We start from the raw sequence: 19,767 nt of genomic DNA on the forward strand, positions 1-19,767 counted from the left end.
TTGAAGTCAGCTGATAGGTATTCCTGCTTAAGGGAAGTCTCTCTAACAAAGAAACCACTTTCTACAAAGCTTGGGTATCTGATTAATGAGGGAATTAGTATATTTCATCAAAATATACAAGGTATTAGAGATAAAGTTAGTGAACTGCTTATAGATGTTGACTCTGAAATTATTGGTATATCTAAACACTTCTTAAATAAGGAGATAATTCAGAGGCTTCCTTTACCAGGATATAGGTTGGCTGGCAGCTTTTCTAGGAGCTCTTTGCGGTGTGGGGGAGTAGCCATGTATGTGAAAAACGGTATCCCATTTGAGTCAATTGATGTTTCAAAGTACTGCACTGAAAAGGTGTTTGAATGTTGTGCAGGTGTGGTTAAATTTAGTGGAGCTAAACTTCTTACTGTTGTTATTTACAGATCCCCAGACTCCAATTTCACAACATTTTTGCTAAAGCTGGAGGAGGTTCTTGGTTCACTTTATAGGAAATACAAAAAGTTAGTCATATGTGGTGACTTCAATATTAATTGTATAAGTGATTGTGCAAGGAAAAGGATGCTGGTAGACCTCCTTAATTCATATAATCTTATGCAAACCGTATTCTTTCCAACGAGAGTGCAAGGGAACAGTAGAACAACCATAGACAATATTTTTGTTCATTCGTCATTATTAGAAGGGCATTCTGTTAGCAAAAAGGTGAATGGCCTTTCAGATCATGATGCACAAATTTTAAGTCTAAAAGATTTTTGTGCTGCAACACATGTTAAATATAGTTACCAACTTTTTAGGAAAGCTGATCCAGTTGCTGTGCAGACTTTTGTAAACCTTATCAAGGAACAAGAGTGGCAAGATGTTTATAGTGCTGATACAGTAGACGATAAATATAATGCTTTCCTCAAGACTTTTCTCGTGCTCTTTGAAAGTTGCTTTCCGTTAGAACGTTCAAAACAGGGTACTAGCACAAACAGGCAGCCTGGGTGGCTGACTAAAGGGATAAGAATATTTTGTAGAACAAATTGGCAATTATATCAAAACGTTAGAAACAGTCACAATCTAAATGCAGCAGCCCATTACAAACAGCATTGTAAGGTGCTTAAAAAAGTTATTAGGAAGGCAAAAAGTATGTGGTATGCAGATAGAATAGCTAAGTCTCAGGATAAAATTGAAACCATATGGTCAGTCGTAAAGGAAGTGGCTGGTCTGCAGAGACAGGTCGAGAATATAGAATCAGTGCGTAGTGGGGATGTCCGTGTAACTGATAAGTCGCATGTATGTACAGTACTTAATAATCACTTTCTGAATATAGCAGGTGAACTAAATAGAAACCTAGTCCCAACAGGGAATCATATAGCGCTCTTAGAAAAAAGTGTTCCGAGACTGTTACCTGAAATGCTCCTCCATGATACTGACAAGAGGGAGATTGAGTTAATAATTAAATCACTAAAGACCAAGAACTCTCATGGATATGACGGGGTATCTAGCAGAATACTGAAGTATTATTCCACATATGTTAGCTCAGTACTTAGCCATATCTGTAACTTTTCCTTTAGGAGTGGTCAGTTTCCTGACCGATTAAAGTACTCGGTAGTGAAGCCACTTTATAAAAAGGGAGACAGGGATAATGTTGACAATTATAGACCTATTTCTATGCCATCGGTGTTTGCTAAAGTTATTGAGAGGGTTGTATATACAAGGTTACTGCAGCATTTAAATTCACATAATTTTCTGTCAAATGTACAGTTTGGTTTTAGAAATGGCTTAACAACTGAAAATGCTATAGTCTCTTTTCTCTGTGAGGTTATGGATGGATTAAATAAAAGGTTGCGAACGTTAGGTGTTTTCTTTGATTTAACGAAGGCTTTTGACTGTGTTGACCACAAAATATTACTGCAGAAGTTGGAACATTATGGAGTAAGGGGAGTAGCTTACAATTGGTTCGCCTCCTACTTTAAGAACAGAAAGCAGAAGGTAATCCACCGCAATATTGAGAGTGGTAATGATGTTCAGTCCCAATGGGGCACTGTTAAATGGGGCATTCCCCAAGGGTCAGTGCTGGGGCCACTGTTGTTTCTTATTTATATAAATGATATGCCTTCTAGTATTACAGGTGATTCAAAAATATTTCTGTTTGCTGATGACACCACCTTGGTAGTGAAGGATCTTGTGTGTAATATTGAAACATTATCAAATAATGTAGTTCATGATATAAGTTCGTGGCTTGCGGAAAATAATTTGATGCTCAATCACAGTAAGACTCAGTTTTTACAGTTTCTAACTCACAATTCAACAAGAACTGACATTTTAATCAGACAGAATAGGCATGTTATAAGCGAGATGGAACAGTTCAAGTTCCTAGGCGTACGGATAGATAGTAAGCTGTTGTGGAAAGCCCATGTTCAGGATCTTGTTCAGAAACTAAATGCCACTTTATTTACCATTAGAACAGTATCTGAAATAAGTGACATTTCAACATGAAAAGTAGTATACTTCGCATATTTTCATACGCTTATGTCATATGGTATTATTTTTTGGGGTAATTCTTCTGATTCAAAAAGGGTATTTTTGGCTCCAAAACGGGCTGTTCGAGCTATGTATGGTGTAAGTTTGAAAACCTCTTGTCGACCCCTATTCAATAGTCTGGGAATTTTGACATTGCCCTCACAGTATGTATTTTCTTTAATGTTGGTTGTTGTTAGCAATATTAGCTTATTCCCAAGAGTTAGCAGCTTTCACTCACTTAATACTAGGCAGAAATCAAATCTGCATGTGGAATGCACTTCCTTGACTCTTGTGCAGAAAGGAGTGCAGTATTCTGCTGCATCCATTTTCAATAAGCTACCACAAGAACTCAAAAATCTTAGCAGTAGCCCAAACACTTTTAAGTCTAAACTGAAGAGTTTCCTCATGGCTCACTCCTTCTATTCTGTCGAGGAGCTCCTGGAAGAGCTAAAAAATTAAGCAAATTCCAGTGTTACATTCTTGATTTTCTTTATTTAAACTAACGACTTGTCGCCTGAATATGTTTCTTATATTTCATTTCATCTGTTTCTACAATCGTGTTATAATTTCATGTATTGACTCGTTCCATGACCATGGAGACTTCTCCTAAATGTGGTCCCACGGAACAATAAATAAATAAATAAATAAATAAATAAAAATTAACAGAGACATACACAGCTATTCTGACTTTGCCGTTCAAATGTAAGAGGTCAGAATTCTTAATTAATGGTAACTGGGAATTTATCCATGAGCACATGACATCACATAACATAACTATGAAATAACTTCTCACTTTTCAATCATATTATGTTCATGTTTAATCTCTACACTTACCATCATCATCAAGAAAATATTCAATTTTTCTTTGTTCATTTGTTGAAATTTTTATTTTCCTTTTTTCAGCCTATTAGAGTCATCATCTGCTTTTTGTTATAGACACAACTGAGCAGCCTCTTAGATGAACTGTCATTGGTACCTTAATATCTTAGATGACTACACACACACTTTTCATCCATGCTAGGACAAATGCTTTACTTACTAAAAATAATTGCATATTGATAATCCATTACAGTGAAACAAGAATTTGGGAACTTATCAGGTCTGTTTAATTTTTCATAGCGCTAAGCAACACAGACACAAAATTATAATGCAACACAAAAGGAATGAAAATTTTTTGAATAACACTGAACACAACCACAGATGCTATTCAGAAGCTTCTAATGTGATAAGCACATGTTTGTGCTTTGAGCACTGTTGTAATAATCTAAAGTGTTTATTCTGAATATCTTTGCTGTGCTTTTTCTTTACACATAACAGGTGGCTGTACAAAACTCTGTGTTAATGTAGAAGGACTGACAAAAATCATCTGATGGAACACATATCAGCACCATGTGATATATAATATTGTGCATGAAACAGAAACAACAGCTCACATTATTAACGAGCTGATATCTTTAAGAAGGCATTAACTATGCAGTAAATGCAGATGTAAACACCTAAAGATGGGCATACTTGCCTGGAAAATAACAGTTTTTCAAAAACCTTTGTGTCTAATCATCATCTCCCCAAATAATCATTATTTAATAATAATCATAGATGTTACCAGTTTCCTTCATGAATAAAATAATGTAAAAACAGGTGTTTTGTATATGAGTTTTATAAAATTACCTGAAGGATTTGTGTTGAAAAATCGCATAGGTGCTCTCATCAAATTAGTGAACATTGTATCATGAAGCTTTCTTGATGATTTCATACAAATGTTGTAGAAAGTTAGAGAGCGTGTGAATGCAATAACAACCAGTCCTACAGTAATTGCCACAAACATGTAAATAAGAGTTTCAGTTTCATACAATCCATCCAGTAGACTTTCTGGATTTGTTTCATTATTAGAAGTTACAAAATCCAATAAGCTGAATGACTGATTTGCTTGGCTTGCTGTAGTACTTTCAATTGTTATCTCATCATCACTTGCAGAAATGTTCATTTTGTTAACAAAGCTGTTCATCTCTTCCCTATACAATGCTCTAGCCTCTTCTTGTGTAGTCCTGAAAAAGAAATTATTGTTTAATTTTTTAATTCTGATATCAGTATTTTGATCTTCTGATGTTATTTGCAAGTTTATATTTAGCTGGAAAACAAAACTGCGGGTTTAGATATGTGAATTTTCTTTACTGAAATGAGTAGTCAAATAGATGCACAGATATCCTTCACTTACATGATAGTACCTTTGCAATGAAGTGTTTCATTGCAGCATTTCAGCTACACTCATTAACTTGAGAGGAAACTGAGCACTTACTATACAATATAAAGAAAAATTTTCAGAATTGGGTTAAAACAAAATATTTATAGCATTTAAATAAGCATATGAAATATTTCCCCCTTCCTGTATTGAAATAATGCAACAATATATATACAATTGTTCAAAACCCTCTTATTTGGTAACTGTTTATCAAAAAAAAGTAATCAGTCATTCCACAGTGTCTTTATTTATTTATTTTCACAGAATTCATGAAACTGCTTCCTTTAGTTACATTTTTTCTGATAGGAATAGATAGAATCTGGTAGGTGCAAGATCAGGCACTGTGCAGCAAATTGTGCACAGTTTTAACACTTCTTGGCAAATTAGAACTGTGTGCTGCACTGGGACTTGAACACAGACCCATGCATACAGGAGAATGTTTCTCAGGTTTGTAATCTTAGAGATAGGTCCTGGTAAAATTAAAGCTGGGACTTGAACACAGACCCATGCATACAGGAGAATGTTTCTCGGGTTTGTAAGCTTAGAGAGAGGTCCTGGTAAAATTAAAGCTGTGAGGGAGGATTATGAGTTGTGCCTGGATAGTTCAGCTGATAAAAGTATAACCATGAAATGCAAGTGTTAGGGTTCCAGTCCTGTCATGCAGTGTTAATCTGAAATCAGTTTTCAACTACAGTGAATGTTCCAACACATTAGTATCATTTTTAAGTAGTAGTAAGACAAATTTGCAAAATCAGCGTTACACAAAAAGTAATTTAGTTACCATATTATTAAGGCATAATGTTTCTGACATTTTATCATAGCTGGCAGTGGACATCTGCCTTCATGATTAGGTACTTTCCCTGCTTTTTTACTCATGTTTTAAATAGATTTGCTGGTATTTCACTCAGCTGAGCGCCCTTTTACTTAGAGCTTGCAGAGGAAACATTGTATATAGTTAGCAGTGAGCATAGTTTTCAAAAAGTAATCATCTGTATATAACTTATACTAGGGAGGCCAAAAGGCACTCCTTTCTGTTTTAGAGCTTGCCAAGCACCTTAATTTTGCTGCACATCTTGTCCCAATAGAGAAGCTTGATGTGTGATTTCAGCCTTTTCTGGCGTAGGAAAATCTTGAATATTTCCTGTGTATTCAGCTGGGAGGCATCGTCAAACAGGCACAATATTTCTGACTTCATATTGGACCATGAAGACCTCATGGTGGTATCTCTCTTTATCTGGGTACCTCTAAGAGACTCCCTAAACCTCATAGGAGAAAAATTTGGGCCAATGCTAATGAAACTGTTGGAAATAATGCTTATATCAACCTAATTTCTGTTCAGTGCAATTTATTATGAACAAACTGATGGAGTTTTGATGGGATGCCCACACTCACAAGTGGTGGGCAATATGTTTATGAAAGCATTTGAAGAAGAAACTCTGGAGTCAGCAATCTACAAGCCCTCATGCTTTTTCAATATGTTGATCATACATTTGTAGTCTAGCGACATGGACAACATCACCTACAGGACTTCCTGCAACACTTGGATCTGAAAATCAGATTCCCAATGGTGACATAAAAAAAAATTATCTTCCATTTCTGGAAACATCAGGTAAAGACCAGATAGCATGCATGCTTAAATGTGGAGTCTACCACAAACCAACACATGCAGGTTTGTACTTACATGCCTCCAGCAGTCATGCCCCTTCACAAGGAGAAGATGTCCTGAGCGAATTAGTGCACAAGAATGGAAAATCTAAGACTGTGACAGTCTAGTTACAGAATTGCAGCACTTGCAGAACATGTTCCATATGAATGGATACAACAACTCCCAGATACAACATGCCTTAAGACCAAAGAAGCTGATACCAGAGTATACAGACAGTACAGGAGAGATGCACTGAGCATAAACACAACATAGGCAATGTACAGCCGATGAATGCCACTGGGGCATCTCCCATGGACATACACAAATTGTGATGACACCAAGTTGTTGCAACATTTCAATCTATGTGGAAATCTGATCCCATAACAACAATTGAAGAATATGATGGCACAGCTGAGGACCCTGGATTGACTCCTGACATCATGCAGTGCCAAAATTTAATCTTGTGATTTTCCATATGATTGTAGGCTTTCCAAAATAACAATTTGTTCATATTCCAGTCTTTTAATAGTCAAACATAACTCCAAGTCTGCAGTCTGAACCCAGTCCCGGTTGAGATAACAAGCATGTAACACCTACCTGTATGTCAAGTATGGTCCCAGTAATTGCTCTCACAACAGCTATGCACAAGTTGTTCATGAAAGTACATGCATCAGTATCTGCAAAAACTCAGCAATGTTGATGTTTAAAAACCTGAAGTGATTTAGCTTAATGAATATTTAGGCTGAAATGTGTTGTGATTGATAGAAAGTTAGAATGAGCCATTGTTAATCATCATGACTTTTATTAATAACTGAGCTAAGGGACTATTCCATTGTACTTTTATCTGGTTGGTTATTTCAAGTCAGTATGTGAACTATTGAGCCATAAGAATGATAGCCAACCTTAAATGGAAAGATTCATGTAAACCAGCATTTAAAGCTCTCAAAGTACTAACATTACCCAGTATATACCTATACGAACTCCTCTGTTGGACAAAATTCAAATAGTCTCCTGATACTAGAGATAACAATACACAACACAACAATGACACCAGAAAACGGAACCTTTTCCATGAGCCTGCACACACCACAAAATAAAAAAAAAAAAAAAGCCACCAAACACTGGACCAAAAGCCCTTGAAAAACTCCCTTCATTCTTGAGAGAAATAAACAACAAAAATATTTTCAAAAAAGTCTCAAAAATTTTCTCATAGAAAACTGTTATTACAGTGTAAATGAATTTATGTGCACTGCAGTTCAAAACAATTGCAATACCATTATTGTATCGAAAGAAAAATTGTACAAAATCTAATTTAATATGAAATAGCCCCAGAATAATTTTGTAATAAATTATATTTTTGTTAAACGGTATACAGTAAAAACTATGTACCTGTTGGTGCATGAAATGAAAATATGTCTTGATCCATACAATGTACTTTGTCAAAAGATAAATATAGTGTAAAAATGAATTGTGTTGTGTGGCACATTTAAATATTTTGTTCAGTGACTTGTTAGAATTACCACTGATTAATGGACAATGTTTAATTAACTTGTGCTTCAATGGCTTTACAGTTTATCTGAATAATTCTGCAACTGAACTCTTGGTTGTTTGTGAATGCAGACCTGATTACAAGCAATAATAATTTTACAAAATAGAAAACAAACCTAACCATCATCCCAACAATATGACTTCGAGGCTAACAAATGCGTAAAAAAGTGCAATCTAAATCATGTTGTTGTGTACATTTTTAGAGCAAATGCCATGAAGTACTGAATAAGATTTACATCTTCAAGACAACTGACTGACGTGTTACTGAGGAGTGGATGGAGACTGCAGAAAAATCAGGTCAGTGGCTTACAGAGACTTGGTGACTAAGCTAAAAAAATGTCAATATCTGTGCCAGTTTGAAGTATAGTGTAGCATTCAATAATATATACTTGACACACCACAATAATAATATTTATATCTCCTGATACAAGTTAGAACATTTGCAAGTCACCAAATGTTGGAGCTGAAGAATTTACATAACATGAATGTCAAAATTTATTTGAAAAATATAAAATCTGTTCCACATCATGTACATAATTCACAAATGAAAAATCCAGGTTATTTGCTGTGAGATATAATGAAGAATTACTGCAAACCATTGTCAGCTGCATCAGCCTATTTCAACTTAAGTATTTCAGAACTCTTGATACATTTCCTGCTTCAAAACTCTTAAGATATTACAGAAATCTCATTTAATCACTTGAGAATAATATGATTTGAGAGTAAAAACATTTTATGTTCATTTTCATAAATACAAAGCATGAGTGTTATATATCTCTTCTATATCTTCAATTTGAGTATGCTGGGGACACTCCCTTCTTCAAACGTGACAACAGCAGCCAGGTTCACAGGACTGGAAGCATACATTCCTGGTTTGGCAAACACTCAGGTACCCAGTAACAACTCAACTGGCATGTTAAAGCACCCAATCTCACTCACGCAGAAAATATCTGGGACTGTTTGGAACAGTGGGTGCAATGTAGCATTCAACAGCATCCAGTCTGGTAGGTATCTAGGAATCTGATCACCTATGTGTGGCTTCAACTGAATATGGCATAGCAGAAGAAACTTGTAGACTCTTTCCTCCACTGAAGTGATGTGATGTTAAAAGGTATTACTGTAACTCCTCCTAGGACTTACTGTTCTTTTGTCCTTGTATTTACTTTGGTTGCATTGCCACATAAAGTACTTCTGTTATACAGCAGGAAGTTTGTCAACACAGTTTAAGTGAAGTTTTTCATAGTTGAAAACATAACACAACTGAGCTCCTTGGTTAATTTAACTTTGTTTGACTTTAATTTTGCTTGTTACCTATATGGCTTCAAAGAATTTTACTATCACTTAGTGCTTATTATTAACATTTATTTCTGATAAATTAGGTTATGTTTTTACTTATTTTAAGATTCACAATATGAATCTTTGCAGTATTAAGACAAACTCTTTGCTGTGATCCAGTTTCAGGACTGTTCTGATTAATCTGGCTTCTGTATGGTATGGTTGAGTTTGGAGCCTTCGTTAGTTTGTGTATTTCTGATAAGCTATTGTTGTTGTGGCCTTCAGTCCAAAGACTGGTTTGATGAAGCTCTCCATGCTACTCTATCTTGTGCAAGCCTCTTCATCTCTGAGTAACTACTGCAACCTACAACCTTTTGAATCTGCTTACTGTATTTATCTCTTGGTCTCCCTTTACAATTTTATCCCCCAGGCTTTCTCCAGTACTAAATTAGTGATCCCTTGATGCCTCAGAATGTGTCCTACCAACTGATCCCTTCTTCTAGTCAGGTTGAACCACAAAATTCTCTTCTTCCCAATTCTATTCAGTACCTCCTCATTAGTTATGTGATCTACCAATTTAATCTTCAGCATTCTTCTGTAGCACCTCATTTCAAAAGCTTCTATTTTCTTCTTGTCTAAACTATTTATCATCCATGTCTACACTCCACACAAATACTTTCACAAAGGACTTTCAGACACTTAAATCTATACTTGATTTTCTGATATATATAGCTTATTTATAATTATTTTCAGTTGCATGTTACAAACCCATATGATATTAAGACAAACTCTTTGATTCAGGTTAAGGCCTAGTCTGATTAATCTCATTTTTCTGTGGTAATGTTGTGTTTGGGGCCTGGATTATTTTGTTGAGGTCACAACCAAACATTTTAGGTCTTTTTCCTTTTTTTTCAACTCAGAAATTTTTTGACTCTTAAATTCATCAAATTCAAATGGAAAGCTAGTTTTTATATTTGAATTGTCACATAGTGAACATGTGCACTTCAGTAAAGTAGTGGTTTTGCTGATGTTTGACTCTGTTTTGTAGTAGGTGGCAGTGAGAAATTCAAATTGAGAGAAGCATTCCATTAGTAACATTTTATATTGGTAGTATACCCTGAAAATTTAAAGTTAGTCTCTAATTATAATGATTTCCAGGATATGAATACCAGATTAATTATGATGGGCTCAAAGAGAGAGAGAGAAAATTGTATGTATTTGGAACATTTAGGCATGAGAAATTGAAGACCCTGAATTCATGCAAACATCATTAAGTTTCTTTTAAAAATCTAAGCATACATCTACTTGGGTTTTGATTAACATATAGTGGACTGTCCCTAGAGCACAGGGACAAGGTAGATAGATGGTGGGATACCACTCACCTGAAGAAAAAATTGTTCAGAGGACACAAGGGAATAGATGCTTTGTTGTGATTTGGATGGAATGGCCTAAATGTCTGTCCATCTGATCTGTTATAGGAAAGAGGGCTGCTAATACGTCCCTCATGGTACATGAAACCCTAAATGTGTCTACAATAACAGTACCTTTCAAGTAGATAAATTGGAATCAGATATTGATTTCAGACTTGGTGCCCCCACTTCCCACAGTCAGAATCAGCTCACTCACACTCTGCTTTCTTACACTAAGATTTCTACTATGTTCTCAACCATAAATATTTCTAATTGCATAAATGTCTGCAGCCAGAGTCAATCAACATAAAAGTTTTCTACTGTAGACCCAGAAGAAGGCTGCCGCAACTGCGGCCAAAACATTGGTTTTTCTCTAGACATAGTTTTATACAATATGATGTGGTGCCATACCCAGAAAACTTTTATGTCCATAAATATTTCATTTCTGTTGAAATATTTCACTGAAATGAAAATACAGAGTGTTGTATGATACTAATTGCCCTTTAATTCATAATTTAATGAAATCATAGCCTCAATGAAGGTTGTGACATATACAGATATGACCAGTATGTTCTAAAATGCCACACTCAAAAATATAATTTTTCAAGGAGTCATATTTCAAATTCTGTTATCACAGACCTAAGGGGACAAGTAGTTTTATGTAGGGCCAAGTAGTTTTATGTAGCTCTTGGCCTCACAACTGTGTGTATACCTTTTGGAAGAACATGCATACTGTAACTATTCTACTGTATAGGGTCAAAATTTAAACATTACATACTTTCTCCAGCCCAGACATATTGAGCAAATCAGATGATTCTTTTGCATTAGGTGTGATCTAGGGTGGACCTTTGGCAGCTTGTAAAAGCAACATTTGTTCATGAGTGGTCTTGAGAAAACTTCAAAAAACTATGATTTTAGGTACAAAAAGTACAGATTGGGGAACGGCTGCTCCTATAATTTCTATTCATGGCAGGTCATCAAAATTTGTACCATTGTTCTTAAAATGATATTCTTGGGGAACTTTGATACTTTTTTGATACTATTCTCCATTACCGAGATTCAGAGGTTCAAAGTTATGCATATACAATATACAGTATGGACATAATATCCAGTCTGAGGCATAAATGTAGTTTTAACTGATGTGGTTAACACATGGCAAGGGTTCTCTGGTCATTGCAAGGATTCTGGTTTTACTGGACTATGTTTTCAGTAAGCATATTTTCTCCAATAAAGCTTTATAATGCACTGTCTCTGTATAATGGGCACTTCATGCCAGTACAAATATGTCCAAATTAGTATTGTAATGACAAAAAATGGGTTAAAAAGGGTCTGTCTTCACATGTCAGAAAATAACTTAAAATGAGCGCCAAAAATGACGCAAAACTGGAGAGACTGCAAATATACAAAAATGTTACTAATAAAATTTTTACTCTTTCAAGATACAAATCATAAGCAGTGCATTTTTGATGAATTGCGATTGATGAGTTAAGTATCCAGAAAGCATGAAAATCAAATTATTTTGCGTTAACCTTATGTATGCATACTTATTTTTTCTTGATTTGTGTCAAAGTATATATATGTGTGTTGAAGTATATTAATAAACTGTCAAAACTTAACTGACCTACTAAATTCATTTTATATAAGCAGAACACCCTGCTATAAAAGGGAAAAGAAGACAACCAGTGGAAAAATGGTCCTGTAGAAGCACAAAAAAGATGACTATGTTCCTTTTTAAAAGAATCTGATAGAAATGTGGAAAAGCAACTGCTTCAATCTTCCAATCTTCATTCTGCCTTCCACACCAAAAATTTTGGCATTTGAACAAATTTGTGCTTCTTTATGCTGAAAGAAAGGAGTGGGGACACCTTGATGGTGGAAAAGAGAGGAGACAGTGCCAGTGGGAGAGAAAAAGAGAGGAATCAGCGATGGTGGGAGAGAGAAAATGGCAGTGAAACAGAAAGACGGATGGATGAAGACAATGGCAGTGGAGCCAAAGAGAGAGTAGACACTGATGGCCAGTGAGAGATAGTGGATTGAAAATAATAAGGCAGTATGGACTCTCCCAGACCAGCCAACTTCAACCCCCCCCCCCCCCCAACCCACCTCCACCACCCCAAACTTCCCATGTGTGGTAGAGTGAGTGTCAGTGGGAAAGAAATACAAAAGAAGACAGTGTATGTGAGAGAGCAAACTGTGAAAGTGGGATATACTGTAAATTAAGGGAAGAAAAAGGAGACATGGGAGAGAGACATATACAAGGTGTTTGGAAATTCCCATTACAGACTTCTAGGTTTTGTAGAGGGGAAAGAGTACATAATATTTTAATAGGAACCCATGTCCAGAAATGTATCATTTCTGTTCCATGATGGTTTCAGTTCAAATGTTTAACTCATCCATTTCTGCTTGAGAAACTGAATTAGGCATGACACAGGACAATTATTAGGTAACAATTCAAAAGGAAACATAACAAGATATACATTTATCACTTAACACATATTTTTATATTAACACTTAAATATTATAGGTTTACATTATTTCAAAACAAAAAGAGCCCAGCATACTGTATGTAACAGAACAGTGTTACAGTAAATAAATCAGAACTGTGTTTCCTCTCCTCTCCTACGGTGGTGAAGGTTCAGTATTGTGAATTTCTTTGCTCATAAGTGTTTCTTTTGTTTTCCATGTTTTTACTCATTGAAGTTTTTGTTGTTGCTGTGAGTCATCTTTTAGATATTAAAGGAAGAAGAACATTGTTCCTAAAAGTGTTGTGTTCTGGCTATAAAATTATATCATAAGTTCATCCACAACAAGTTATGGGCCCAGGTTTGAACTCTCCAGGCTCTGAGAATTATGGTATTCATTCATCAGACTATATATCAGTCATACAAACATTCTCAAACTGTCAAGTGAAGATCAGTGGGAAACATGGAAATGACAGATTCAGCTTTGTTTAAAGGAATGTCCTCTTTATTCAATTACAGATGCTACATATCAGTGTCCGTCATTAGTGGAAGGAGAAGAACTGTCCAATGCATATGAGCGCTGGCAACAGGACAATGTTCATGCAGCTGGTATCATTGGAATGGTGCTTGATGAGAAACCTGCTATTCACGTAAGAAAGAAGACTGACACAAAGAAACTTGGGATACCCTTATGTCAGTATATGATCAATCTCCATTGCAGCGATTACATATGGTGTTTGATTGTTTATTTGAAACTTCAAGAGATGATGTCACGTCTATAACTAAACACATGTCGCTACTTGCGAACATTTTTCGTGACTTGTGCAATGAACTGAACAAAATTAATACAAATGCAACTTTGCCCCTTTCACTACTCCACCATAGTATTTTCAAAACAATAGGACCCGAATATCAATTTTACAGATCAACCTGGTATCATGTTCCTGGACCTGAGCAGAACACAGCTTCTAATTGAGAATTTGCATTCGATTGAGAATTCGCTAGCTACACAGGCAGCTGGTGCTTTCTACACAAAATCAAAATCGAATGAGCAACATCAAAAACAGAAGAAATTTGCAACAGAGGGGAGTAAGTCATAGAAGAAAGATAGTCGTATGTGTCTGTATTGCAAGAAAGCTGGACATATAATCGCAAACTGCCGGAAGTGCATAGCCGCAGAAGAAGCAAAAGCAACAGCTAACAACAATAACAATTTGAGTTCCAGTTTAAAAGTGAGCCCCAAACCAAATACATTTCTAGCCAATAATCTGTTGTCTCATGTTAATTTTGATAGTGCAGATTCTTGGATTTTGGACTCTGGTACGACACATCATATTTCACCAAATAAACAGCATTTCGCTACATTCGAAAAGTTTCCGATTCCACGATGTGTGCAAACAGTTGACAAATAAGTTATTTTTGCACATGGGACTGGCAGTATTTATATTGAAATATTCATAAACAAAAGTTGCACACCTGCTTTGCTTGAAAATGTTTGGTATGTACCTGATGTCAGATACCAGCTTTTCTTTGTCCATCAAGCTACAAAACATGGATACAATGTGACATGATAACAAAGGTGTTATCATTCAGCAACGTAGTGAAATAGTCACAACAGGAAGACTGGTTGGTTCAATATACATTATGAACATGTGAGTTTGTCCTCCGGATCAAGTAATGATTAACTTAGCAACTTCAGAAGAACAACTAAAATGTTGGCACGAGAGACTCGGTCATCAAGATAAACATCATGTACAAAGATGTGCTCTCATGTTTTGAAACATCAGTTAAGTGCCCTGATACCACATCATTTTGTGATGGATGTGTTCTTGGCAAATCCCACTGTAAACCATTTAGCCATCGCAGGGATCATCCACAAACTGTCAGTGAGTTGATCAATCCAGATGTTAATGGACCAATGTCTGTTGACTCTATAAATGATTTTCGTTACTATGTGATTTTCAAAGATGATTTTTCTCGTTTCATTCAGATATATTTCATGTGAAATAAATCTGAAGTGGCTAACAATTTGAAAAGATTTTCGAAGGAGTGTGATGCTATTGGTCATAAGGTAAAAGTACTTTGGTCTGATGGTGGAGGAGAGTTTAATTGTAACATGGTAACTGCTGTTCTATGAGACTGTGGTATTGAGTTTTGTCTTATGTGTCCAGGCACTCCTGAGCAGAATGGTGTTGCTGAACAAGCAAATTGACATATAGTTGAATTAGCTCACCCAGTGTTAATGTCTAGTAAGTTAGCTAATCATTTTGGGCTCATGCATGTGACACAGCCATTACTCTACTCAATCATACTGGGAAGTCAAGTGTTGAAGGTAAAACACCTTTCAAATTGTGGACTGGCAAAGTGTTTAACGGCTTTAACTATCTACGAATTTATGGATCAAAACACTATGTTCATTTGCCAAAGAAATTTCGTTCAAAGTTTGATGAAAAGGCTATACCTGGTCATTTCATTGACTAAGTGAATGACAAAGATGGTTACAAGATGTGGACTCTGTTAAAACATCATGTGATGAAATCACACAATGTTGATTTTCAACCAGAAAAGCTATGTATGACTGAAAATTCGATTGAATTGGAATCTACTGTTTATCAGATTGAAACTAGTGACCAAGAATATTTGAATAAGTTACCAAATTGACATCCAGTTCATGAAATATGTCTGCCAGTAAAACTTAGTGACTACAAATTAGGATACCTGCCTCACCACTCTCAAGAAGCAAATGCATTAGTTTGCCTGACAAAAGCAATCCATGAAGAGCTTGCACCAACAAACTTCAAGGAAACTATGGATAGTAGTAATTCCAATGAATGGTTTAATGCGATGAAAGAAGAAATGAAGGCATTTGAAGAAAATGATACCTGGGACTTGGCAGAAATGCCTAAAGAAAAATATGTTATCGATAATTGATGTGTGCTTCATATTAAATATAAGCCTGGTGGATTGATTGATCGACACCGTGCTCACTTGGTTGTGTGTGGTATGTTTTGATGAGCCAGGCTTGATTGTGATGAAATGTTTAGTCCAGTTGCTCATTATGATGCTATTCATGTTGTAACAGTGATTGCAGATGAAGAAAATTTGAAACTTGTTCAGTTTGACGTTAGAACTCTATTTTTATATGGTGACTTGGGTACAGAAATATACATGGCTCAACCAGAAGGTTTCGATGATGGGCAGGTCATGTTTGTTAACTCAAGAAATCATTGTATGGACTTAAGCAATCACCTCGTTGCTGGAATAATAAGTTTCATTCATTCAAGAGAAAAAATGGTCTTATCGCAGGAACAACTGAAAGTGTGGTGAATTCATTTATAGCCATGTTAAAGTCTGAATTCAAAATAACAGTGGGATCCTTAGACTCATTTTTAGGTATGCAAATAGAGTAATGAGAGTTTATTTCATAGCAAGCATACACTGTGAAAATTCTACATCGTTTTATCACAGCTGATTCAAAACCATTAAAAACTCCATGTGATAATGAACAATTAGACAGTGAATATAGCAATACTCTTGACAACAACTTTCCTTATTGTTTGTCTGTGGGATCATTAATATGCAGTTTCAAAAGTTGCTCGATCTATGGCTAAACCCACTTCTTCTGATTGGAATGCTGTAAAATGTATTTTCAGATATCTATGTGGTACTTCATACATAGGTCTCTTCTATATTTCATCTGGTGGTAAACTTTGTGCCTAAGCTGATGCTGATTTTGCTGGCAACACTCTAACAAGATGATCAACAAATGGTTTTGTTTCAATGATTGGTGATATGGTTGTATCGTGGACACCTCAACTGCAGAAATCAGTTGCACTATCCACCACTGAAGTGGAGTTCATTGCTGAAAGTGAAGGAACCAAGGAGTTAGTATGGCTCAACAGACTGCAGTTGGAGATCAGTGGAAAAAGAAACACACCAATATTGTTCATTGACACTGCAAATGCCATTAAACTAGTGAAAAACACAGAGTTCTACAAATGTTCTAAGCACTTTGAAGTATGGTATTATTTTGTGTGTGAACTCTATCAAAAGGGGGCTATCAATGTAGAATATATGTGTTCTGAAAATCAACTTGGTGACATGTTTACAATGCCTTTAAAATCAAACAAATTTAAAGCAATGTGTACCAAGATAGGACTTCATAATTAATGTGTTTTGATCTCTTGTTTTTTATTTAAAAGTTGTTTAGTGCATCACAGTTTGATTTGGGGGTAAGTGTTAAAGTAAATAAATCAGAACTGTGTTTCCTCTCCTCTCCTATGGTGGTGCTTGGTTCTGTGTTGTGAATTTCTTTGCTCCTAAGATTTTCTTTTGTTTTCCATGTTTTTACTCTTTGAAGTTTTTGTTGTTGCTGTGAGTCATCTTTTAGATATTAATGGAAGAAGATCGCTATTCCTAAAAGTGTTGTGTTAGTGCTATAAAATTATATCCTAAGTTCAGACACAACAAACAGTACTGATGCTTGACAACAGCAGCTTGATATGGCAAACACCAACATTAGACATTGTACTTACAAAGCATGTTCTAGTATAAACTTTCATTCTGTCCAATTTGCTAAAACACTTGATATTCATTGTGAAAGCATATAGAATGTTCTGGAAGGACGTATATTATCATGATTGTCAGGGGATTTTTGTCATTAACAAAATTATGTACAGGTGCTGAGTTAGATGTTTAATCAAGAAATTGAAGTGTTAAATACCTGGCGGCAAATATTAAGAGGCTGTGGAAATGTTGGCATAAGTGGCTGGTGCCTCTGATTACCTTAATTGCAGTTGATTGGCGGGTTGACACAGAGACCATCATTATCTTGAGAAATGGCTTAAAAGTTATTACCAAGCAATGTATTTTCATTTGTTAGCTATTTTTATGTCCTACTCTGTAATTAATAACCTTTGTAATTACATTTCTAATTAACTCTCCAATTGTTTACATCACACAAATTTCCAATTTTCAGAATTTGAGGCCTTATTTGTAAATTTTACGTATTTAGTCAGATAAAGCATAAGATTTGTACTGTCATTGAATGTTAGTAACCAAATCCAAACTGTAATTAATTACATAACTAAAATAATACAAGAGACATTATTCCAATTACATTTCAGATTGATTTTTTATATTTAAAATTACAGATAATACTGAAAAATTTATGTAATACGATATTGTATTTTATACCTTATTCAGCTGTAACGTTAGTATCTTTACATTTTGCACATTTTAATTGTAACATCAAAATTGTACAAAATTAATAATGGGTTATTTTGAAATGTATTGTTAAAATTCTATATAAAGCAATGCAGCAAAGCTGCAAGTGAGTTGTTGAGTTGTTGTTTTGTTAGTCAGTGAGAGATTGTGAAGTATGTCAGTCAGTTTTTTTGTTAATGTGACGAGTATGCAGTTCAGTTGTCAATAAATTTTGTGAAGTTGGAAACTGTTATATTCCAATGAGCAGGACGTTATACCACCCCGGTGTCTCTTCAGTTTCTAGTGCATCAGCCAGAACTCACACCACCAGGAGCCTCCTAAATTAAACTTTGCATATGATGCCACAAGAAGTAATCCAAAGGACTTAAATCCAGTGATTCTGGTGACTGTGCATTTGGACCACGTTGGGCTATCCATCTTTCACAATATTGTCCATTAATACATCTCCAAACCATGCGTGAGAAGTGAGGTGGTGCATCATCATGTTGAAATCATCTTTCCTGATGGAAATTCATTGGCACAGCTTCCAAGAATGGGACCAATACATTTTGTAGGAAGATCAGGTATGCATGAACTGTTAGCTTGAGGGAAGGAGGTATGGTCCAATCACATAACCATCCAGAATATCCACCCACATGTTAATACCAAACTTGTGCTGAAATCCCTAAACATAAGTGGCCAGGGGTTTTTGTCTGCCCAGACATGGCTGTTTTGCAAATTTGGAAGATGGTCTCTAGTGAACTTACATTCATTTGTTAGCATAACTCAGTGTGGGAACAGGGGTGTGTCAATGCAGCAGGGTAGGAACCACATGCAGTAGTGAACACAATGTGGAAAATTGGACATTGTGGAAAATTGGCTGGACCCATAGCACATACCCTTTGTATGTGGTATGGATGTAATTGTTGCTCACACAGAACATCCCAGACAATACTGTGACCAACAACCATTGCTCTTGCAATTGTTCGAGTTCTTCCCATGGGGCACCACAGCCCTGCCCCCTCACGGTGAATGTACCCATTTCATTTCACCATTGCACAACATGGGGAAAAAGTTTATGCAATGGCATGCTAGACTGTGGAAAATGGTCATGATACAGCCAACTAACAGCTCTTCCATTACCTCAAGCTTCACCACACACAAGGAGGATGACTGTGTATTTCCAAAATGTGTATGGAACCATGTTTACATGCACAGGCATTGAATAGGTCTTACAGCAAATCAGACAATAAGTGACATCAGGTGGTCATCAGTTGTAGTATACATCATCTTGTCTACCCTACTGCACACCTGGACGAGCAACTCTGGGACTTTTCTTTTGCTGTCAGCAGATGTGGACATGTTACACATCTGAACTGAAACTGTCGTAGAATGGAAATGGTATGTTTCCGGATGTAGGTTCCTATTCAAAATATTATGTACTCACACCCCTTATATGCCGTATAAGTTTGTAATGGATATTTCCGA

The 19,767-nt window shown here is 35.8% G+C and overlaps 1 protein-coding gene across 3 annotated transcripts in view; it reads right to left on the reverse strand.

Annotated features, from left to right (window-relative positions):
• The window catches only part of LOC126236240 (ATP-binding cassette sub-family C member 4-like), a 352,061-nt gene that overhangs the window by 101,096 nt on the left and 231,198 nt on the right, over window positions 1-19,767 (reverse strand). For all 3 annotated transcript variants that reach the window (XM_049945384.1, XM_049945382.1, XM_049945383.1), the window contains one exon: window positions 4,165-4,541. In XM_049945384.1, the coding sequence (XP_049801341.1) occupies window positions 4,165-4,541 (377 nt within the window). The remainder of the gene's footprint in view (window positions 1-4,164; window positions 4,542-19,767) is intronic.

The sequence above is a fragment of the Schistocerca nitens genome, chromosome 2 (assembly GCF_023898315.1).
Source record: "Schistocerca nitens isolate TAMUIC-IGC-003100 chromosome 2, iqSchNite1.1, whole genome shotgun sequence".
NCBI lineage: Eukaryota > Metazoa > Arthropoda > Insecta > Orthoptera > Acrididae > Schistocerca > Schistocerca nitens.